Source organism: Phocoena sinus, chromosome 8 (assembly GCF_008692025.1).
Source record: "Phocoena sinus isolate mPhoSin1 chromosome 8, mPhoSin1.pri, whole genome shotgun sequence".
Lineage (NCBI taxonomy): Eukaryota > Metazoa > Chordata > Mammalia > Artiodactyla > Phocoenidae > Phocoena > Phocoena sinus.
The window spans coordinates 77,594,771-77,620,770 of NC_045770.1; the positions used below are offsets into that span (position 1 = coordinate 77,594,771).

At 36.5% G+C, this 26,000-nt stretch overlaps 1 protein-coding gene and 1 pseudogene across 1 annotated transcript in view; one reads left to right on the forward strand and one right to left on the reverse strand.

The window, feature by feature from the left end:
- Positions 1–26,000, forward strand: part of LUZP2 (leucine zipper protein 2) — a 514,848-nt gene that overhangs the window by 376,102 nt on the left and 112,746 nt on the right. Inside the window, 1 exon segment of the mRNA XM_032641180.1 lies at positions 18,863–18,925. Coding sequence (XP_032497071.1) covers positions 18,863–18,925 — 63 coding nt within the window.
- Positions 4,233–4,356, reverse strand: LOC116758944 (annotated as a pseudogene).

The window sequence follows — 26,000 nt, forward strand, 5'->3', positions numbered from 1 at the left end:
AACTGCAAGTCAAGCAGGGGCCATGTTGAGGTCCAAGACCCTTACAAAATACAAAGGGAATGTCTGTGAAAGTGGACACTAGAAAGGTTATTTGGCTGGCTGGTTTACTATTCATGGAGAGTATACAGTGCAAGGTTTATGTTAAAGGCTATTTGAATCATATTCCCATCATCGTGAAAAATAACCCCATCACAGTACTGCAGCCAGAAAGATTTATGTGTGTGCTTTTACCATATTTGAGCAGACTGCTTAGTAACAATGCTAGGGTAGCATTTGAAGGTAGCCATGTGTCACTCAGATGATCTGTATTATTTAAAATCATTCAAGGTGGGGTGGTGAAAGTGAAAGAATGGGAGTAGTCAACTTAAAATATGTCTACATGATGTGAACGAGAGAGATTTAGCTGTGAGCCCAAACCCAGAAATGGAATGCCCACTAGATTGTGTCTGTATAAATCGGGGGTGAGTTATTACATTTGCTTTCAGCAGTGCTTCTCAAACTTGCGTGAGCAGCAGAATCACCTGAAGTGCTTGTTAACCTGCAGATAGCCAAGCCCCACTCTCAGAGTTTCTGTTTCTGATTCTGTGAGTTTGGGTCAGTTTGGGCCCAGTAAGTATCCAGGTGATGCTGCTGCCAGTGAAAACATATTTTGAGACCCACTGGCTTATAGGAAGTCCCTAGTAAGGTTTGGTAGGTAAGCAAGTAGGTGATGATATCTTTCAAGGTCGTAAGGTTCCCCTCATTCTCTACCCACATAGGGGTTAGACTGTAAAATCCTAGATGGTGAAGACTGCATCTCGTTTGTTATTGTAACTCAGGCTTTGCCTAGCACTGGACATTTCTTAGCTACTTTGGGATTTTTTTTTTTTCCTTCTTTCTTCTCCTTTACCGTGGCAACCCTCCAGGCAGCAGTACGTTCTTTCAAACGTGTGTGCGTTGTGGAAAGTGCTCTGTATAGCATGACAGTAATTGCTTCACAGGAGAGAATTCCTCACGCTATGTTCATAGCTGCATTTTGGGGTCAGAGGCAGGGTTAAGGCTTTTATGAACCCGGGCCATGGAGACAGGGGATCTGATGGAGGTCAAAACCTGAGTTTGAATCTTGGCTTTGTTTTTTATTTGCCCTGTGAGTTAAGAGATTCACTTATTCTATGTGTCCTTATTCACTGTTACATGGGTTTTATTATTTGGAATATTCATAACTTACCTTATGAATGATACATCAATACTTAATGAGTTAATGCATTTAAAGTTCAACTATATTTTCATTCAGCTGAAAGATTTTTAGTTCTAGTTTAAGGGAAATAAAAGTTATTCTTGGTAAAGATATTTAGCAATAATAAAAAGGAATGACTGGCTACTTGCAAAAAAAATAGAGGTGGAACAGATGTCTTATCAAGATAGGTTCGTACAATGGAACAGAGATGAAGCTAGATCTGACTATCTCTCTGCGTCTATAAGGTGGGCAGGATGAGTGAGTAATGTGTAGGGGGGCTGTTGGTATGTGCATAACGACCAGAGAAGATAAATACAATCGATTGTAAAATTTTACTTGCTTAAAATTGTACATTTGGGGGCCTTCCCTGGTGGCGCAGTGGTTGAGAGTCCGCCTGCCGATGCAGAGGACATGGGTTCGTGCCCCGGTCCGGGAAGATCCCACATGCCGCGGAGCGGCTGGGCCCGTGAGCCATGGCTGCTGAGCCTGCGAGCCCGGAACCTGTGCTCCGCAACGGGAGAGGCCACAACAGTGAGAGGCCCGCGTACGGCAAAAAAAAAAAATTGTACATTTGTAAAAATATCTCAATTTGAAAAACTATTAATATTTTCTTTAGTGTGCTTATTCATTATTTTAATAAACAACAAAAATGATATTTATAGTTTAATTTGTCATCTCTGTTATACTGTCCATTATTTCAATAGGTCTTAAGTTCTTAACTATTAATCTGCTACTTTAGGAACTTTCAAAGAGCTCTCTATGGTATAAGACCACTTTATGAATAGTAAGGTAGTTTTATTATAAAGTTTTAAAAATATTTTTATTAATAACCATCCAGTTACACAATCATGCTGATATTCCTCAAGGAATATATATTTTATATGGAAGATCCAATATACTTGGTTTAAGTGGTGAATATACCGATTATTTGTCTATTGCTTTGTTGATTGTGAGGTCAGATATTGTTTTGTTTTTAATAAAGTTGAACAGATTTGTTTCCTCATTTTCATAGATTTTATATTTTATAGTAGTTTCAGTTTCACAGCAAAATTGAGCGGAAAGTACAGATACCCATGTATACTCTATATCTCCATACACCTGAGGCCTCCTCCACTATCAGCATCCCACACAAGAGTGGCACATTTGTTATAATCAATGAACCCACGTTGAAACCTCATTGTCGCCCAAAGTTCAAAGCTTACATTAGGGTTTACTCATGGTGTTGTATATTCTATGGGTCTTGACAAATGTATAATTACATAATCTATCCCTGCAGTCTCATAGAGAATAATTTCACTCCCCTAAAAATTTTCTGTGTTCTGCCTATTCATCCCTCCCTCCCTCAAACCCTTAGCAAATAAAAATCTTTTCACTGTCTCCATAATTTTACCTTTTCAGAATGTCATATTGTTGGAATATTATAGAATATATACTTTTCAGATTGACATATAATGTTCATTTAAGTTTACTCCATGTCTTTTCATGGTTTGACAGCTCATTTCTTTTTAGTGCAGAATAATATTCCATTGTCTGGATATACCACAGTTTATTTATTCTTTCATCTACTGAAAAATATCTCGATTGCTTCCAAGTTTTGGAAATTATGAATAAAGCTGCTATAAGCATCCTTGCGAAGGTTTTATGTGAACCTAAGTTTTTAACTCCTTTGGGTAAACATTGAGAAGCACAATTGCTGGATCATATGTTAGAGAATATATATAGTTTTATAAGAAACTGCCAACTGTCTCCCAAAGTCATTGTATCATTTTATATTCTAACAACAGTGAATGAGAGTTCCTGCTGTTCCAAATCCTTGGCAGCATTTGGTGTACTCAGTGTTTTGAATTTTTGCCATTCTAATAGATATGCGGTGGAATTTCACTGCTGTTTTAATTTGCAATTCCCTAACGATATGTGACGTAGAACATCGATACATATATTAATGCCTTTTTTTACCTACCATACATGGGTTACAGGAGCACTTATTTAATATTTAAAGAATAAATAGATGAATGATTAAATTAATAAAATCAAAACCAAGGTTCTGACTTTAGTGGTGAAATTTCCGACACCACTAGAGGCCAAAACTGAGACGTAGAGAAGTAAATTTGACATGAAATCCTTCAGCAGCATCATGTGAGCAGCTGCCTTGTCCACAGCATTCAGAGTGCACTCTGAACACAGATGTTTCCTCCAAGAGCAAAATACTCATTCACCTGCACTCTAAATAGTTTTGATAATCATAAGTAGGGGAGCTGTCCCTCTGTGAACTGTCCTTCTGTGAACACCCTTAACATGTTTGATCTAAGCCACAAGATCATGAGTTCAAAGCATACTTTCTTTTAGTATTACAAATATTAGAGAACCTGAAGAGCAGGTAGAGCCAACTGGACAACTACTAGGCAAGTACTGATGAGCAGAAATCAAGAAAATTAAAACATAAATAAATAAATACTCCATCACAAAATGAATCTGCATACCGAATTCCAAAATACATAAAAATCCTAGTGCTAAGAAAGACAGTAAAAGAAATTAACAAATAGAATTCAGTGTAGATAACTTTATAGAAGAATCTGACAATTTTATTTCATTTTATTTTACATGAAGAGGATTTATTGGTGGCTGTGAGTGAGGAGGGGGCAGTGTCAAAGCCCTTACTAGTGCAGAGCTTGCCATTTGTCCAAGGGGTCACAGCTGGGGATATGTGTGACTCGAGGTCCTTCCTGGAAGAGCCACTTTTCAGACACCATCTCTTCAAATGCATTCACATTAAACTGGTAAAGCCCTGCTTCTTGATGATGTAGAATTTATGGCAGCCAGGGGACTTGAAGTTAGCCCTGCGTAGAGCCTCAGTCACATTGTTCTCGTTATGCACGTTGGTGTGGATGGACGTGATGTCTTAGTCAATGTGAATCCTAGCCACTGTGCCCTGGTGGCTTCCAAAGGCATCCTGCATACCTGTCTACAGCCTAGATTGGGAACAGCATGAGGTCACATATGGATGTCCACTGGAAAGAGCTATTTCCATTGTCCCTTAGGGCAACCTGTATAAGCAACAGGCTACATACACTACTATTTGTAGCCTTTGCACCCGGGCCTCTATGGGGAAAAAAGTACAATTGCCTTAATTGGCTGTGCAGATAAAAATGCTAAAATAAGCGTTTCAGGTAAATTTAAACGATAAATGCAAGAATATGAAAAATACCAATTCTTTGTAAAAATGTTAAAAGAGAAAATAAAGGAGGGGGTGGGTATAAAATTTAAAGTTATTAACCTTGAAAAAACTATGCTTATAAACATTGGAATAATTTTAAATAAAAATAAAACTATTTTAGAAACAAATACTCTTGTCTGGACAAGTTTGAAAAGAGAAATAGTAACTCATAGCATAATTTGAGGAATTAGAATTTCACACAAATAAAAAGGTATGTTTGTGCGTGTGTGTGTGTGTGTGTGTGTGTGTGTTTGTGTGTCTGTGTATAAGTGACATGGATAAAAGATTGAGAGTCTGTAATATGTCTCTAACAGGAGTTCTTGAAAAAGAGACTGGAGAGAATGAAGCAGATGCAATATTTAATTCTGTATGTGTATCTTATCATGAAGCCAATTATATGTGTTGAGTAACTTATGTAGTGACAAAATGGGAAGAGTCAAGAATGCTCCAAGATTTTTAGCAGGAAAAATCAGAAAGTTGGTACCATCCTTAACTGAGAGAGAGAAGACTACTTGAAGAAGGCTTGGGGGAAAGATGACACTAATTTTGGATACCTCAAATTTGAGATGACTACATATGATGGATGAGTTAGCCATTTGATTTGAGGAGAGATTGTATTTAAAACCATGATCATGGATGAAATCAATGAGGTAGTGAGGATAAAGAAAGAAAATGTCCTAGTACTCAGCCATGAGTTACTCCAGAGTTGAAATGTGTGAGAAGTGTTGGAGATTGACAAAAGACCATTGAGAATCTTAAAAAGAAAGAAAGAACACAAAACAAAGAATGAGGCGTTCCATAAGACAAGTTGAAAAAAGAATATTTCAAGGAGGGGGAACGTGTCAAATCCTTTCTTTTAAAAATTATTTTCTATTGGAGTATAGTAGCTTTACAATGTTGTGTTAGCTTCTACTGCACAGCAAAATGAATCAGCCGTACCTATACGTATAACCCCTCCCTTTTGGATTTTCCTCCCGTTTAGGACACCACAGTGCATTAAGTAGAGTTCCCTGTGCTATACAGTATGTTCCCATCAGTTGTCTATTTTATACATAGTATCAATAGCGTATATGTGTCAATCCCAATCTCCCATTTACTCCCACCCCACCCCTTTCCCCCTTGGTATTCATGCATTTGTTCTCTATGTCTGTGTCTCAGAAATTTCTGCTTGTACCATTTTTCTAGATTCCACATATATACGTTAATATATGATATTTGTTTTACTCTTTCTAACTTACCTCACTCTGTATGACACTCTCTAGATCCTGATAATAAAACAAAAAAGACAAAAAACAGGAATTGCCCCATGAATTTAGCAGCAGTGAGATCATACATTTTTAAAAAGTGCAAATATTGCTTATGGATATATATACATATTGAACTGTATACCAAATTCAGGCTAAAATATATGAAAAAAACTTGGTCTCTTTTTCACTTTAATAAGACACATCCCTTATTAGTGGAGTCAGATTTATGGTAATACTAAAACAAAAGAATTATTCTGTCAATGCCCCTATCACTTCAATGTGTAAAACCATCAACAGGACTAATTTATGTCAGCTTGGAGCGTAAAAGCAAACGGTAATCCTATTCTTCCTGCCACACCTCACAGGAATTTTCCAGTAATCCTGGGAGGAAAACAGAAACCCCAAGTATTAAATAAATTATCTTCCTTTGAAATTTTAACAGTTAAACTTTATTGTCTGGCTTGAACTATAACATCAGATCTTTGTTAGTACTAACTTTAAAAGGAATTGCTCACAACAGTCAATATTTGGCAAGCTTCAATTAAATCATAAATAATAAACTGGGTCCGAATTTATTCTTGTAAGTAAGATTTGATGACCTTTAGTCATTACAAATGCAATGGTGACTGATTAGCAAAGATGGAACAAAACAATTTTTAAAGTTAATGACATTAGCTTTAAATGTCTTAGTGTTGATATGTCTTATGCAGTTGTACCACTTGTATTTGAATGTGGAAATACATTCCAACACTTTTTTTTTAAATCCCGGGGCTGAGGAAATGGTGAAATAACTTTTTGTAAAACTCCAAAAACAGAGTTTTACTCAATTGCTATAAGTCTCTCAGGTGGATTCCTAGGATGAACTGGCTTCTTTGGGCTGGGAATTCCCAGAATTGCAAAGAGAGCGTGGCAGGTGTTCAAGTCTTAACTGGGCAAATCAGGAAGGGAATATTCTCAGGAGTAATTACAAGTGAATTAGCTGATCTTTCCTAATGATTTCACAACAAATTTACCTTGCCTTGTTACTGCTCTAGGGGCAAAGCTAGTTTATAAACCATAATTTATTTTATTGCCTGGAGGGGTTTTACTGGCTGGTGAAAGTGCATGTGTCTGGAATTAAAAACTCAAAGACTAATTCCATGTTTATGTACATTTTGGTTATTGCCCATGCATTATTCAGTAGAAATCCAGGACTTGTCTTTATTGTTTTTTGCTTGTTTGTTTGTTTTTCCACAAGCAGAGAATTAGTAAAAACTTCTACCAGAAGATCATGGGTTCTGGTAGAGGTTAAACCTGGACAAATCCCAGCTCTACCACTTAGTAGCTGCTTGAACATGGGCAGGTTAAATAACGTCATTAAGCCTCAGGTTGGTCATTTCTAACATGGAAATGATTAAGAATGTTTTGCCTGTAGGGCTGCTGCAAAGATTCAATGAAATAATATATGTAAAGCACATTGTACAATACCTGGCACAAAATAAGCATTTAACAAATGCTAGTTTAAATACACACACTCAACACTCAGTGATTTTTTCCAGTTTTATTGAGTAATAATTGTAACATTGTCTAAGTTTAAGGTGTACAGCATGTTGACTTGATGCATTTATATATTGCAGTATAATTACTACCATAGCATTAGCTAACACCCCCATCACCTCACATAATTACCATTTCTTTTTTTTGTGGTGAGAACATTTAAGATCTACTCTCTTAGCAACTTTCAATTATATAATACAGTATCATTAACTATAGACCACAATATTGTGCATTAGATCCCCAGAACTTATTCATCTTCTAACTAGAAGTTTGTATCTTTTGACCAATATCTCCATTTTCCCAACTGTCCAGTTCCTGGTAATCACTATTCTACTCTCTTTTCCTACAAGTTTAGCTTTTTTAGATTCCACATATGAGATATTATGCAGTATTTGTCTTACTCTATCTAACTTATCTTACTTAGCATAATGCCTTCAAGGTCCATCTACGTTGTTGCAAAAGGCAGGATTTCCTTCTTTCTCATGAATGAATAATATCCCAAAATTTATGTGTGTATATATGGGTTGGCCAGAAAGTTCGTTTGGTTTTTTCTGTAAGGTCTAATGGAAAAAACCCAAATGAAACTTTTGGCCAACCCAGCATCTAGATCTATACTCAATATGATACCTTCTTTATCCATTCATCCATTGACAGACACTTAGGTTGTTTCCATATCTTGGCTATTGTAAATAATGCTGCAGTAAACCTGGGAGTATCTTCTCTATGTCCTGTTTTCATTTCCTTTGGATATATACCAGAAATGGGATTGCTAGATCGTAGGGTAATTCTGTTTAAACTCCATACTGTTTTCTATAGTGGCTGCACTAATTTCCATTCCCATCTTTAGTGCACTAGTATTCCCTTTTCTCCACATCCTCAAAAACACTTGCTATCTCTTATCTTTTTGATAATGGCCATTCTAACAGGTGTGAAATGATATCTCATTGTGGTTTTGTTTTGCATTTCTCTGATAATTAGTAATGTTGAGCACCTTTTCATGTACCTGTTGGCCATTTATGTTTCTTTGGAAAAATGTCTATTCAGTTCCCCACTCTTTTTTTCTTAATTCTTTTTTTAAGATTTTTATTGGAATGTAGTTGCTTTACAATGTTGTGTTAGTTTATACTGTACAGCAAAGTGAATCAGCTATACATATATATATATATCCCCTCTTTTGGGGATTTGCTTCTCATTTACGTCACCACAGAGCACTGAATAGAGTTCCCTGTGCTATACAGTACGTTCTCACTAGTTATTTTATACATAGTATCAATAGTGGATATATGTCAATCCCAATCTCCCAATTCATTCTACCCCCTCCTTTCCCCCTTGGTATCCATACATTTGTTTTCTACATCTGTGTCTCTATTTCTGCTTTATAAATAAGATCATCTATACCAATTTTTTCAGATTCCACATACATGCATTAATATACAATATTTGTTTTTCTCTTTCTGACTTACTTCACTTTGTATAACACTATCTAGGTCCATCCATGTCTCTACAAATGACTCAGTTTCATTCCTTTTTATGGCTGAGTAATATTCCATTGTATATATGTACCACATCTTCTTTATCCATTCCTCTATTGATGGACATTTAGGTTGCTTCCATGTGCTGGCTATTGTAAATAGAGCTGCAATGAACATTTTGGTACATGACTCTTTTTGAATTATGGTTTTCCCAGTGTATATGCCCAGTAGTGGGATTGCTGGGTCGTATGGTAGTTCTATTTTTAGTTTTTAAGGAACCTCCATACTGTTCTCCATAGTGACTGTATCAATTTACATTCCCACCAACAGTGCAAGAGGGTTCCCTTTTCTCCACACCCTCTCCAGCATTTATTGTTTCTAGATTTTTTGATGCTGGCCATTCTGACTGGTGTGAGATGATATCTCATTGTAGTTTTGATTTGCATTTCTCTAATGATTAGTGATGTTGAGCATTCTTTCATGTGTTTGTTGGCCATCTGTATATCTTCTTTGGAGAAATGTCTATTTAGGTCTTCTGCCCATTTTTGGATTGGGTTGTTTTTTTAGTATTGAGCTACATGAGCTGCTTGTAAGTTTTAGAGATTAATCCTTTGTCAGTTGCTTCATTTGCAAATATTTTTTGCCATTCTGAGGGTTGTCTTTTTGTCTTGTTTATGGTTTATGCTTTCCTTTGCTGTGCAAAAGCTTTTAAGTCCCATTTGTTTATTTTTGTTTTTATTCTCATTACTGTAGGAGGTGGGTTAAAAAAGATCTTGCTGTGATTTACGTCAAAGAGTGTTCTGGCTATGTTTTCCTCTAAGAGTTTTATAGTGTCCAGCCTTACATTTAGGTCTTTAATCCATTTTGAGTTTATTTTTGTGTATGGTGTTAGGGAGTGTTCTAATTTCATTCTTTTACTTGTAGCTGTCCAGTTTTCCCAGCACCACTTATTGAAGAGACTCTCTTTTCTCCATTGTATGTTCTTGCTTCCTTTGTCATAGATTAGTTAACCATATCAGAACTCACTCATTTTTAATCAGATTTTTTCTTTTGTTACTGAGTTGTATGAGTTTTTAATTCTCTGTACAAAATATTGCCTAAAACTTAACTGCTAAGTAAACCTAAATGGTGACAATCTTTAGATGTTACTGAATTTGAAATCCCAAATTCTTCCTACTTTATTTTTCTAAAGAATAAATCTGATCATGTGACTTTCATGCTAAACATTCAGTGCCATGGCTTCAATGGCATACAGGGCCCCGTTTGACTAACCCCAAAGCTCCTCTCCCATCTTATCTCTCAACTCTTTTGAGCATCCTGTGGTCTAGCACACATACTATTCTCTCTCTTTTGCCATTTCTTATTATTTGGCTGCTCCTTTACACTTCTAAAGATAGTTCAATATCATTCCCTGAGTAGGTGCCTCTCTAGAGACTTTGAGTGCCACTGTCAGACTCCTTCATGGATTGTGAACTCCTTGAAGAGAGAGATTGTTTTAGCTCCATTACTAGTACATAAAAAGTTTGTATAACTTGACAAGAATATTAATGCTGGGCTTCCCTGGTGGTGCAGTGGTTAAGAATCCGCCTGCCAGTGCAGGAGACATGGATTCAAGCCCTGGTCCAGGAAGATCCCACGTGCCGCAGAGCCAGTGCGCTACAACTACTGAGCCTGCACTCTAGAGCCCGTGAGCCACAAATACTTAGCCCGCATGCCACAGCTACTGAAGCCCATGCCTAGAGCCTGTGCTCCGCAGCAGGAGAAGCCACCATAATGAGAAGCCTGTGCACCACAGCAAAGAGTAGCCCCCGCTCGCCACAACTAGAGAAAGCCCGCGTGCAGCAACGAAGACCCAATGCAGCCAAAAATAAATAATTTTATTAAAAACAGAAAAAGAATATTAATGCTTTCTTTCATGAAGTTATTTCTGGAATGAATAGCATTTCATATATTTAGCAAAAATTTTTAACCCGTTAGAATGAGAGCTCTCTGATAAGGGAAGGGGGTTTTAATGACAGCAGGAGCAGGTTCTATTTCCAAGAGAATTGTCTATTTTAAAGGAAGACCAAATCAGACATAAAGAGAAATACTACTGAGAGCAGTGACTTCCACAATAAACTTTTATCTGTATGAGAAATTAGAGGGCTCAAGAGCTAGAATCTTATCTGTCATCTTCTAAAATAATAGTATATATAAAAATTGAGATGGCAAAACTCTGAATCTTCTTGGAATGCTGTCATAATCATCAAAAAGAGTATTCTCTGTTTTTGCAAGACAAACTGAATTTTATTGAAATAAGAGCTAATATTTATTGAGCACTTACCATGTGACAGTCATGTTATACATGTTTTGTTTATATCGTCTCACTTAATACAACCACCCCATTTGTCATGATAGTTACCTCATTTTATGAGTGGAAAAACAGAGGCACCAGAGGTTACGAGATGCATCAAAAATCACAGAGCTTATGAAAAAGTGGGATTTAAATACAGTTGTTCTGTCCTAAGAGCCCAGCCACTGTGCCATATTATATCCATACTATTTGAAAAGTGATCTTGTAGGTATGGGATATTCTCTGTGCTGACTGGCACAGAGAATAATTACTATACTTGGTAAATTGGAATGTATTATAACTATATTTTAACTGACATCAGAAAAAAATCATCAGCTCACGTCCCTCATGTCCCCTCTCAATAGTCCTGAAGCTGCAAGAAATCTGAGATATTCTTCATTATTTCACACATGTTGACACTGAGTGTCTAGGGGTTAAAGGACTTACACTGGATATTAGAGCTAGCTTTGTGCTAAGAATAAAACTCTCATGAATCACTCTTAAATTTTCTAATGAATTAGAGCCAAGTTCAGTATCTCAACCTGTTCCTGAGATAACCTCAATGAGGAAATCTTTGAGCACTTGTAAAACTTTTGTTACACCTGCAGCAAATTTAGAATTCAAGTTGGCAAGGCCAACACTCATCTGGGGTATCTGCCATCACTTGGATAATTGCATGGCTGTAGGGTGGTTTTAAGTGTTTATAGGATGATCCTATCACTCATGTCTACTCAATTCTAAATCTTTCTGTAAAAATGTAAATCTTAATTAAAGTAGAAACGAGTCCACATATAGATTTTAAATCATAACATTATATTTAAACAAAGGAATGATTTTAAAAAAGTAGTGTAAATATTTGGTTTTCAACGAAGTATCTTTCTTGCTACCTACATTATATTTTACTATAATTTAAAAGAGAATATCTAAGGGTTTTTTTTTGACCAAAGGCCTAAAGCTCTGTATTTTTATTTTAATATATATAGGTGGCTGATTCCCTTTGGCCTTTTTCTCCATTATCGACTTGAAACTATTTTATAGACAATTTTATCTTTATCCATTTTGAAATTCTGCTTTTTCCTTCTGTGTGGCTTAGAATAAATAAAAAGACCTTTTACAAATTTCTTATTTTCCCTAGTTCCTATGCAGCTGAGTGTTTCTCCCCTTTATTGATCTCTTCACCCCTTATTTTAAAACAGAAATCTTTAAATTTTAAGGAGTCATCAATCGTTAAAGTGGTTTGTGACTTAACAACTTCTTGGGGTAGAGGGAACCATAAATACTAAATGAAAAGTGCATAATGTTGTAGATCACGTCCTGATTTTAGAAACATTAAAAAGAGAAAAAATTGTGCATCCCATGAACTGATGAAATACGCATTCATTGTTTAGATCTCAGTCCAGTAACCCATCCATTTCCTGAGATGTTCTCAGAAAGAGACTGTTAGGGAATTTATGAAATATTATAACATCTGCCAATATTTTAGAAGCAAAGTATTTAAGTCACATCTTACCCCTAAACTCTATTGCTTTCTTTATATGGGTTATAAGTTTTCCAGTTGCAACCATATTTGAAAGGACATGTCCATTTTTCAGGCATTTTAAAAACACATTTAAATTGAAACAAATTTGGCTCTGAAGCATTCATATATAGTGGTTTATGCACAGTTTTAGGAAGTTTTAAAATAGGAGATGCTTCCTGCAGTGAGACGCAGAAATCTCTGGTTTTATTTTGAATACCACTTGCAGGTGTTTTTACTTTTGGTTTATACTTAGTTGCACTTTGGAGACATTAACACATGTTTTCAGCTGCATGGCAGCAGTCATATATTTTATTTAAGTCCAGAAAATAATGTGACAAACACATTTACATTATTTATTATATTTGACAATCCTAAGTGTCCCCAGATTTTGACTTTTACCATGAAAATTCATTGAGACCTCATCAACCCACCTTGTAATTAAGTACACTGATTTACAGCCTCTCATTCAACTGTCACAGTAACTCTATTCCTGTCTTATAATTATGGATACCTCCTCCTACTTGGTTCTTGCCTATTTTCTGAACCTTATTCCCCAAGTGTTCTCTTTATCCTACATGAAATCTTCACAATAAATTCATGCTTTGCTTGACTTAGCTAGCCATTATTGCTTTCTATAATTTGCAAGCAAAAATCCTGATTAATACCTAATTTCATTTGAAAGAACAATGTAAAATGGAAACTCCTAGTAATTTTGGAATTTTTACATTTACATATTGCAAGATTATAGAGATGTGTATCTCTTTCTGTTTTGTAACCCAGAATATCTGTTGGGTTTGAGCTACCAAGTAAGCTATACTGAAAATGTGATGTTTTAAGTTCCCAGGCAAAAATCAAAGCTAGATTAGCAGATCTAACCATTAAAAATATTTTGTTACTATCAGATTTGAGTTTGAGTTTTATCATATAGTTAAGGGGAGATATTAAATGGCATTTTAGGTAGATTCCCAAGAAGCTGGGTTCCTAAGAAGGCTGTAGAGACATTTGTTTTAAGCCACCCCAAATTTGTACAGAATCCAACTGGGAGACATTCCTTTAGTGGGTAGTAAGCAGAGTCTGCTTTTATTTAGAGAAGCCAAAATAGGTGGATATATTCTCTGCCCACATCCTGATAAGCATGAGCATTAGATATAAGCTTGGATGTTTGTTTTTTTTTTGTTGGAGGGAGTGGCTACTCTGAATCTTAGGGCAGTGACAGAATTAACGATTATGTAGGGATAGGTGGAAAAAAAGATTTAAGTATGGTGTCAAGAGAACAGAGCAGCTGGTGCTAGAAGCATGTAGCTGAAAAATCCAGGAGTATACACACTAGCTTCAGGCAAGTGTAAAACAGGGGAGAAGGACCAAGAACATCAGTAGAATTCAGTATTTCTCTATACTCGTGTGTTCTTTTTCTATGTTATATTCAGTCTCAGGTGAGTTCTGACATAGTGATGACCCTCGGCACATTTTCCTCAATAATTCTTGAAAATGAGAGTTTTATATTTGAGTCTCACCAGCAACTTTTATGTTAACTTTACCAACTCTGGATCAAGCCTCTGACTGGCTGAGCTTGAGTTTCATCCTTTGCCTTGATAGAGTGGGTAAAGTTAGTGTCACACAAAGCCACCGTGGAATTAGCATGGAAAAATATTTTTCACAAGGAAAAGCAAGGTACAGTTATTAGAAGATGGGATAGTAGAAGTATGACAGGCAAGAAAAACAGACATCTAAACATTTTATAATTCTTTTAATCTACTTTTTCTTATGTCCCCTCAAGCGAGGCATAATCATTATTGGATCCTAGCATTTTAGGCATAATTACTTGTGTACATTGTTATTTTAGACCTTGTAAAAGCACATGAAGTTTGATAGGATGAGATCCATTGTTTAGAGGGTAGATAAAATGATACAAGTCTGATTAAACTGTAAAAACTATGTTCTTCTTTTTTTTTTTTTTTTTTTTTTGTGGTACGTGGGCCTCTCACTGCCGTGGCCTCTCCCGTTGCGGAGCACAGGCTCCGGACGCACAGGCTCAGCGTCCGTGGCTCACGGGCCCAGCCGCTCTGCGGCATGTGGGATCTTCCCGGACCGGGGCACGAACTTGTGTCCCCCGCATCGGCAGGCGGACTCCCAACAACTGCGCCACCAGGGAAGCCCAAGACTATGATCTTAATGCCTAAATGATAACAAGTCAATTCTTTCTGGGATTAAAGAAGAATATGATCACTAACATTGAGTAGAAAGGTTAAATCAGTGAATTGTCTGAGAATCAGCATTCCCTCTCCAATGTTCTGTGCCATCCATGTTTCTGAAAAACATGCCAGCTAAGAACTATCTCAATAAGGGCCTTGATAAGTCTTCCTTGTATCCCACAATTGGCCCCATTATGGGTGATTATAGTTAATTATCCTCATTTCTGGATTTATTTCAAAATAGTGAAATAGTCTAATTCTTAAGCTCTGGAAATGACATTTATCTTAATGGAAACATATTGTTTACACAGTTGCCCAGAATTATCAACTGCCACAGCAGACTGTGGACACACAACATAATCAGTGCTCATTTTTGTTGTGGCCACAGGATATCCATGTAGGACAATCTTCCTTGTGCTAATCCAGTTGCATTGTCCAAGTCTATCACACATATTTGAAGAGGAATATTCACTGCTTTATCTATCACTTCAGCATTGAACAGAATGAACAAAAGGAAAAGAAAGAAAAATAAAGAAAGGAAGGAAGAAAGAAGGAAAAACAAAAAAGGAATAAAAAACTTTAAATGAAGATGCAAATTTTAAGTAGTATAGATTACATACACCAATTCTGAGATATGTTATTAACTTTATTATCATTTCTAATAAATTTACTCATGTATGGATGGATTGTGTTAACACATAAGGCCTCATATTAGATGTACTTCACTAATCTTGTCTCAATTTTATTTATTTATCTTAATTTATTTTTAGCTATTTAACTTTCTATTTTGAGATAACTGCTCCCAGTTTTGTTGAGAATAATTGACATACATCACTGTATAATTTAAGGCGTATATCATGATGGTTTGATTTACATATATTGTGAAATGATGACCATGGTAGGTTTAGCCCATCCATCTTCTCATATAGATACAGTAAAAAGCAAAGAAAGAAAGAAGGAAAATATTTTCCTTGTGATCAGAGCTCTTAGGCTTTTCTCTCTTAACAATTTTTCTATATATCATACATCAGTGTTAGCTATAGTTATCATGTTGGACATTACGTCCCTAGAACATATTTATCTTATAACTGGAAATTTGTACCTCTTGACCACCTTCCTCCAATTACCCCTCCTTGTACCCTTCACCTTGGTAATCATAAGTCTGTGAGTTTGGTACTTTTTATTTAGTTTCTCTATCTGACTTATCTTCCTTCAGATTTCATCCATGTTGTCACTAATGGTAGTATTTCCTCATTTTAATGGCTGTTTTACATACATATGTATCACAGCGTCTCTGTTCATTCATCCATCAGTGGACACTTAGGTTGTTTCCATGTCTTGGCTACTGTAAATATTGCTGCTATGAACACGGGGTGGGGTGGGGAAGTGTACAGATATCTTTTCAAGTTAATGTTTTCTTTTTCTTTGGTTATATTCCAAGAAGTGGAATTGCTGGATCTTATGGTAGTTCTATTTTTAATTTTTTGAGTATCCTCCGTACTGTTTTCATAGTGGCTGTAGCAATTTACATTTCCACCAGAAGTGCACAAAGATTCCCTTTTCTCTGCATTCATGCCAGCATTTATCTCTTGTCTTTTTGATGATGGCCATTCTAACAGGCATGAAGTGATATTTTATCGTTTCAGTCTGCTTTTCCCTAATGACTAGTGATGTTGAGGATTTTTTCATGTACCTGTTGACCTTTTCTATATCTTCTTTGGAGAAATGTCTATTCAGGTCCTTTGTCCATTTTTTAATTAGGTTATTAATTTTTTTTTGCTATTGAGTTATATGAGTTCTTTACATGTTTTAGATATTAACCCCTTATCATCAGATATATGGTTTGCAACTTTTTTTTTTTACCATTTCGTAGGTTTTCTTTTTACTTGTTGATGGTTTATTTTGCTATGCAGAAGTTATTTAGTTTGATGCAGTCCCACTTGCTAGTTTTTTTGCTTGTGCTTTAACTGTCAGATCCAAAAAGACATTACAAACATTGGAGTAGCAAATTAATACAGAATGTTCTCATGTACCTTTACCCCAAACCTCTAATGTAACATCATACAGTGATACTACAATTATTGAGCCAGAAAATTAACATTAATACAATATTAGTAAACAAGCTATAGACCTTATTTGAATTTCACCCATCTTTCACTAAAAACTATAGCCATAAAAATGATGAAAATCAAAGTGAGTAACAGATCTCTAGAGATAGTAAAGGTATATCCCTTATGTACAAAAACAATAAGAGAAATCAAAAAGAAAAATAGGACAATTTTAATAGAAAAAATATTAAGAATACACATGTCAAAAATATCATAAATAGACATGTACAGAAGGAAACTTAGGGTATTTTTTTAACCTACAGACTGAGCAACACTGCAGAGTTAGAACATCATATGTATCTCTTTATTATAGTTTATGAGCTTTTAAATACAGGAATACTGTACATTAAATACTCTTTAAAAACGTTAATCTTGTGTTTTGTTGTATAATGAGTACAAATATTTGCAAAAAAAAACATTACTAAGTGAATCAAGATAACTCCTCATTTGTGTAAAACATTTCAAGGTATTAAAATTCTAAGCAAGTTTTTTACAATTTCAACTCTTAGCTAAGGAGGAAAAGTTAGACAAAGGATTCTTTCAAATTGAGGCAGCTGTACCCACTGTCTGCATGACAGGAAGATAAAATAGGAAATGGTGTTCATAATCAGGTGAGAATTGTGTGTGAAGAAGTCTTTGTTTTTTGTACATTTTATTTATTTTTAATATATCTTTATTGAAGTATAACTGCTTCACAATACTACGCTAGCCTCTGGCACACAACAAAGTGAATCAGCCATATGCATATGTACGTCCCCATAACCCCTCCCTCTTGAGCCTCCCTCCCACCCTCCCTATCCCACCCCTCTAGGTCATGGCAAAGCACTGAGCTGATCTCCCTGTGCCATGCTGCTGCTTCCCATTAGCTATTTTACATTTGGTAGTGTATATATGTCGATTCTACTCTCACTTCGCCCCAGCTTCTCCCTCCCCTCTGTGTCCTCAAGTCCATTATCTATGTCTATGTCTTTACTCCTGTCCTGCCACTAGGTTCATCAGTAACAGTGCAGTAAAATCAGAAAGAGATAAACAATACCGTATGCTAACGCATGTATACGGAACCTAAAAAAAAAAAAAAAAAAAAAAAAAGGTACTGATGAAGAAGAAGTCTTAAATTTGATGTATTCATTCATTCACGCTGCATAAATTTAATTCAATTTGCTTATGATGTTCATCAAATTGACTCTCTTTAGAGCCATTATATATGAGATGTACTTTCCATTACATTGTTCGCTCCTGTAGAGACAGTACAAAGTCTAAATCCTGTGGGTTTTACAAAGTTTTCTGCTCTCCTTTAGCCTGCCTGTCTAAAAGAAGAGTAGGTACTCAGTTATGGGACAAAGAAAAGCCTGAGTATAATGAGGGATATGTAATTGACTCACTGTAAGGGTTTAGATTCAGATGGCTAACACTTTGCTTCCATTTCTAAACGTAACATTCTTTCTATGAAAGAATGTTCTACGTCAAGTCCAGCAAATTAGAGTACACTTTTGAGGCCTGGAAGAAGAAATAGTTTCTGAGCATCAAGAAGCACTTGATGTGCAATGCACAGGTGTCAGAATATAAGTGGACTCTAAACCCATAACATTTAAAGGAAATTCAGACCCTAGAGTGTCTGTGACTATATTAGACTAGATTCCAAGGGTGACCAACATCCAGATGATGGTAGAAATAAATGCTGTTTAGAGGGGTGCTTTAAGAAACTAGTACCAATTACACATTTGAAACTAAAATTATTTTATAAGACAACATACATGAATATAATAAAACAGAGTTAAATGTAAGACCAAAGAAAGTTCCATATTTTCTAATAAATGTGTTAATGCTAATACGTCAGATTTTTTATTAAATAAAGGAAACATTCTTTTACATTACAGATTCAACTCAATTTATTGCAAATCCACTACATCTCATATCATGAAGGACTTATCTGTGAACAAGACATAGAGAAATGCTGCTGACATATTTAAGGAAATTTTTAATATTTTATAACTTCTTAGCAATAAAAACTATGTTTCTTCTTCAGAATAAAAGCTTGAAACACAAACTCTTGTCAGGAAACAAGCTATGTGGAATACATGCAGAAGAGGTAAGTTTTCACTTCTTATAGTTTCAAATGAATAGAAACAATATTAGTGCCAATTTTTTTGTTAAACCCAGACATCTGGTGACAGTTTTCCCCTAAAACATAAATGCAAACATTGGAATAAGAAAATAAAAAACACATTTTAAACTTCTAGGTATTTTTGGATGTTTTAACAGTTCATCTCCAAAACGAAAAAGAAAAATTTTAAGCCAGTTAAGTGTCACTTTCCTAAATGATATTCTGGATTCCTTCCTTAACTGGATTATCAGGATTTCCTTACTAGCAAAACACCTGGAAGGCCATGAAATTTTTCACTTTTGGTACCTTCTATGTGATGTCTACACAGTTTTGCAGTGACAATCAAGTGTCAAAATGAGGATCTAGGACTGACCATAAAACTTAAGAAACAAGTAGAGTCATTGGTTCTATTTGCTGGACAAGAATATCATCTCATACATTTCTTAGGGGGAAAAAAGTCATTCTGTTTAGTCCAGGTTTAATTAAAATCAATTTTTTGTCCTCTTGATCTTCCAAATCAATCTGTACTTCAGTTAATGTTGTAGAAATATAGCTCATAGTCAGCAATTCTTAGTAATAGTAAAGACATAGTAGAAATAGTGCCATAGTAAGTGATTCTTTATACCTCAAGGAGAGGAGACAGCATTCAATGTATTAGCTGGAGTCTCAAAGAAGCATACACAAAGAAAAGTTTAGTCATGCAAATTTTTTTTAGTGGAAAAGCCTGTGAATGATAAGGAACAGGCGTGTTAGCCTTCAAACCTCAATGAACACCTGATGCCTGTGAAGGAAGGGGAAAGGAAAGAGGTTTAGTGAGAACAAGAACACAAGTTTACCCCTTTTCCCATAGCAGACTAGAAGCAAGGTACAGTGCTGGTGAACTACTTCTACCATCTCCTAAATATGGAGCCGCCTCTCATTCAAAAAGCCTTTTCCTGGGCTTCCCTGGTGGCGCAGTGGTTGAGAGTCTGCCTGCCGAATGCAGGGACACGTGTTCGTGCCCCGGTCGGGGAAGATCCCGCATGCCGCGGAGCGGCTAGGCCCGTGAGCCATGGCCGCTGAGCCTGCGCATCCGGAGCCTGTGCTCCGCAACGGGAGAGGCCACAACAGTAAGAGGCCCGCGTACCGCAAAAAAAACAAAACAAAACAGCCTTTTCCTGTTATTACCACCTTCCAGCAGGAGGAACAGGGAAGATTACCCAGTGACTCACAGGCATTGCTCTTTAGGAGTTTATCTAGGAAGTAATGGCAGCTATGTCATTGTATTCTATTTGCCAGAACTAGGTCACATGCCTAGCTAAGTTGTAGGGAGGCAGGAAAAGGCCATTTAGGCTGGTGACCATGTGCTCATCCAGAATTTGTTTGTTTCTGTTAAAGAAGGTGACGATACTTGCTTGGTGGACATATAAAAGTCATTATTGGGCTTCCCTGGTGGCGCAGTGGTTGGGAGTCCGCCTGCTGATGTAGGGGACATGGGTTCGTGTCCCGGTCCGGGAAGATCCCACATGCCGTAGAGCGGCTGGGCCCGTGAGCCATGGCCGCTGAGCCTGCGCGTCCGGAGCCTGTGCTCCGCAACGGGAGAGGCCACGGCGGTGAGAGGCCCACGTACCGCAAAAAAAAAAAAAAAAAAAAGTCATTATTATGAGTGCTGGAGTTAGAGTCAACATGCAATATAATAATCCATTTATAGTGTCTTTACAATAATATTGTACATGAAATGAATAGAACTTTTTAATACATGGAAACTAAATGTTGCCCCATAAATGAATAATCAAACTGAATGGCATATAGATATGAGCCTGTGCAGTGTTGTTTTTTCATTGTATTTTTCTATTTGGATATAAATAAACTCTTTATATTGTTGATATTTGCTAGGTTTCTAGAAATATTGCGTATGTAGCATGCAGTTTCTGAATGTTACTTGTAAGAGCGTAAGCAAGTGGATATGAGTTTTGAAACCACCTGGATTGAAGCTGTATTCTGAGATGGTTGACATGTTCCCAGGTCCCCACAGCACCCATGTACAGGAAAAAGAGGTGTCTCCTAGGAGGAGGTGTCTCCTAGGAGAAGGTGTCTGTGGTGTTTATAAACAAACAGAAGAATGAAAAAACAAACAACAACAACAACCTGGGGCTACCTATATTTTTTAGACCCTTAATTCAAAAAGATTCATATTTCTCATCTCAATTCCTCAGAGGACATATTATTTCTGCATTCTTATTTATGAATTCCTAGACTTTTCGTAGATCAGTAATGTATAACGTTAAAATAAATTGAAATATGTTCATTATAATTTATTCATTTGCTCTATTTCCTTATTTATTTATTTCAACTTCTTGATTTAATAGGCCAATGTAGTTGGCTCCTGACAGGAATATCTGTGAAAAAACTGTGTTTCTAATGTTTGAACCTCTCAGGGGTGTATCATTTACAACACTTACAAGAGTATACTCTAATTGGTGATGGTTCCAGCATTAGATGATGATTTAGTAATTATAACACCATCATAACACAGTCCCCCACTTTGCAAAATCCACTACCTTGCATAGTTGGAAACATTTTGAATGTAATAAGAAACTGAATCACAGTTGCAGTTTATTCACTGGAAGACTCATAAACATTCCATGTAGTCTTGGAAAAGTACAATATTTTAACATATGAGAGGGCTTACATATCAAAGAGGAGTTTTGTACCAGTACAGTTTACTAGGATATAATAATCCCATGAGGATCCTGTAGTTTATAAGGTACTATGGCCAGCTACTTTATTTATTTATTTATTTAACATCTTTATTGGAGTATAACTGCTTTACAATGGTGTGTTAGTTTTTGCTTTATAACAAAGTGAATCAGTTATACACATACATATGTCCCCATACTTCTTCCCTCTTGCATCTCCCTCCCTCCTACCCTCCCTATCCCACCCCTCTAGGTGGTCACAAAGCACCGAGCTGGTCTCCCTGTGCTATGCGGCTGCTTCCCACTAGCTATCTATTTTACGTTTGGTAGTGTATAATATGTCCATGCCACTCTCTCACTCAGTCCCAGCTTACCCTTCCCCCTCCCCGTGTCCTCAAGTCCATTCTCTGTGTCTGCGTCTTTATTGCTGTCCTGCCCCTAGATTCTTCGTGACCTTTTTTTTTTTTTTTTTTTTTTTTTTTAGATTCTATATATGTGTTAGCACACGGTATTTGTTTTTCTCTTTCTGACTTACTTCACTCTGTATGACACACTCTAGGTCCATCCACCTCACCACAAATAACTCAATTTCGTTTCTTTTTATGGCTGAGTAATATTCCATCGTATATACGTGCCACCTCTTCTTTATCCATTCATCTGCCAATGGACACCTAGATTGCTTCCATGTCCTGGCTATTGTAAACAGAGCTACAATGAACATTTTGGTACATGACTCTTTTTGAATTTTGGTTTTCTCAGGGTATATGCCCAGTAGTGGGATTGCTGGGTCATATGGTAGTTCTATTTGTAGTTTTTTAAGGAACCTCCATACTGTTCTCCATAGTGGCTTTGTCAATCTACATTCCCACCAACAGTGCAAGAGGGTTCCCTTTTCTCCACACGCTCTCCAGCATTTATTGTTTCTAGATTTTTTGATGATGGCCATTCTGACTGGTGTGAGGTGATATCTCATTGTAGTTTTGATTTGCATTTCTCTAATTAATGATCTTGAGCATTCTTTCATGTGTTTGTTGGCAGTCTGTATATCTTCTTTGGAGAAATGTGTATTTAGGTCTTCTGTCCATTTTTGGCTTGGGTTGTTTCCTATTTTGATATTGAGCTGCCTGTGCCACTTGTAAATTTTGGAGGTTAAACCTTTGTCAGTTGCTTCATTTGCAAATATTTTCTCCCATTCTGAGGGTTGTCTTTTTTTTTTTTTTTTTATAGATGCACGGCCAATGAATCCTTTTCCCCCTTTTATTTATTTATTTATTTATTTAGCGGTACGTGGGCCTCACTGTTGTGGCCTCTCCCGTTGCGGAGCACAGGCTCCGGACACGCAGGCTCAGCGGCCATGGCTCACGGGCGCAGCCGCTCCGCGACATGTGGGATCTTCCCGGACCAGGGCGCGAACCCGTGTCCCCCACATCAGCAGGCGGACTCTCAACCACTGCGCCACCAGGGAAGCCCCTGAGAGTTATCTTTTCATCTTGTTTATGGTTTGTGCTTTCCTTTGCGGTGCAAAAGCTTTGAAGTTTCATTAGGTCCCATTTGTTTATTTTTGTTTTTATTTCCATTCCTATAGGAGGTGGGTCAAATAGGATCTTGCTGTGATTTATGTCATAGAGTGTTCTTCCTATGTTTTCCTCTAAGAGTTTGATAGTGTCTGGCCTTACATTTAGCTCTCTAATCCATTTTCAGTTTATTTTTGTGTATGGTGTTAGGGAGTGTTCTAATTTCATTCTTTCACATTTAGCTGTCCAGTTTTCCCAGCACCATTTACTGAAGAGGCGGTCTTTTCTCCACTGCATATTCCTGCCTCCTTTATCAAAGATAAGATGACCATATGGGCCTGCATTTATCTCTGGGCTTTCTCTTCTGTTCCATTGATCTGTCTTTCTGTTTTATGCCAGTACCATACTGTGTTGATTACTGTAGCTTTGTAGTAAACTCTAAAGTCAGGGAGCCTGATTCCTCCAGCTCCGTTTTTTGTTCTCAAGATTGCTTTCGCTATTACGGGTCTTTTGTGTTTCCATACAAATTGCGAAATTTTTTGTTCTAGTTCTGTGAAAAATGCCAGTGGTAGTTTGATAGGGATTGCATTGAACCTGTAGGTTGCTTTGGGTAGTATAGTCATTTTCACAATGTTGATTCTTCCAATCCAAGACATTGGTACATCTCTCCATCAATTTGTATCATCTTTAATTTCTTTCATCAGTGTCTTATAATTTTCTGCATACAGGTCTTTTGTCTCCTTAGGTAGGTTTATTCCTAGATATTTTATTCTTTTTGTTGCAATGGTAAATGGGAGTGTTTTCTTAATTTCACTTTCAGATTTTTCATCATTAGTGTATAGGAATGCCAGAGATTTCTGTGCATTAATTTTGTATTCTGCTACTTTACCAATTTCATTGATTAGCTCTAGTAGTTTTCTGGTAGCATCTTTAGGATTCTCTATGTATAGTATCATGTCATCTGCAAACAGTGACAGCATTACTTCTTCTTTTCTGCTTTGGATTCCTTTTATTTCTTTTTCTTCTCTGACTGCTGTGGTATAAAATTCCAAAAGTATGTTGAATAATAGTGGTGAGAGTGGGCAACCTTCTCTTGTTCCTGATCTTACTGGAAATGGTTTCAGTTTTTCACCATTGAGTGTGATGTTGGCTGTGGGTTTGTCATTTATTGCCTTTATTATGTTGAGGAAAGTTCCCTCTATGCCTACTTTCTGGAGAGTTTTTATCATAAATGGATGTTGAATTCTGTTAAAGCTTTCTCTGCATCTACTGAGATGATCATATGGTTTTTCTACTTCAACTTTTTAATATGGTGTGTCACATTGATTGATTTGCATATATTGAAGAATCCTTGCATTCCTGGAATAAAACCCACTTGACCATGGTGTATGATCCTTTTAATCTGCTGTTGGATTCTGTTTGTTAGGATTTTGTTGAGGATTTTTGCATCTATGTTGATCAGTGATATTGGCCTGTAGTTTTCTTTCTTTGTGGCATCTTTGTCTGGTTTTGGTATCAGGGTGATGGTGGCCTCCTAGAATGAGTTTGGGAGTGTTCCACCCTCTGCTGTATTTTGGAAGAGTTTGAGAAGGATAGGTGTTAGCTCTTCTCTAAATGTTTGATAGAATTCGCCTGTGAAGCCATCTGGTCCTGGGCTTTTGTTTGTTGGAAGATTTTTAATCACAGTTTCAATTTCAGTTCCTGTGATTTGTCTGTTCATATTTCCTATTACTTCCTTGTTCAGTCTTGGAAGGTTGTGCATTTGAAAGAATTTGTTCAAGTCTTCCAGGTTGTCCTTTTTATTGGCATATAGTTGCTTGTAGTAATCTCTCATGATCTTTTTTATTTCTGCAGTGTCAGTTGTTCCTTCTCCTTTTTCATTTCTAATTCCATTGATTTGAATTTTCTCCCTTTTTTTTTTGATGAGTCTGGCTAATGGTTTATCAATTTTGTTTCTCTTCTCAAAGAACCAGCTTTTAGTTTTATTCATCTTTGCTATTGTTTCCTTCATTTCTTTTTCATTTATTTCTGATCTGATCTTTATGATTTCTTTCCTTCTGATAACTTTGGGGTTTTCTTGTTCCTCTTTCTCTAATTCCTTTAGGTGTAAGGTTAGGTTGTTTATTTGAGATGTTTCTTGTTTCTTAAGGTAGGATTGTATTGCTATAAACTTCCCTCTTAGAACTGCTTTTGCTGCATCCCATAGGTTTTGGGTTGTCGTGTTTTCATTTTCATTGGTTTCTAAGTATTTTTTGATTGCATCTTTGATTTCTTCACTGATCTCTTGGTTATTTAGTAACGTATGATTCAGCCTCCATGTGTTTATATTTTTTACAGATCTTTTCCTGTAATTGATATCTAGTCTCATAGCATTGTGGTCGGAAAAGATACTTGATACAATTTCAATTTTCTTAAATTTACCAAGGCTTGTTTTGTGACCCAAGATATGATCTATCCTGGAGAATGTTGCATGAGCACTTGAGAAAAATGTGTATTCTGTTGTTTTTGGATGGAATGTCCTACAAATATCAATTAAGTCCATCTTGTTTAATGTATCATTTAAAGCTTGTGTTTCCTTATTTACTTTCATTTTGGATGATCTGTCCATTGGTGAAAGTGGGGTGTTAAAGTCCCCTACTGTGAATGTGTTACTGTCGATTTATGCTTTTATGGCTGTTAGTATTTGCCTTATGTATTGAGGTGCTCCTGTGTTGGGTGCATAAATATTTACAATTGTTATATCTTCTTCTTGGATTGATCTCTTGATCATTATGTAGTGTCCTTCTTTGTCTCTTGTAGTAGTCTTTAAAGTCTATTTTGTCTGATATGAGAATTGCTACTCCAGCTTTCTTTTGATTTCCATTTGCA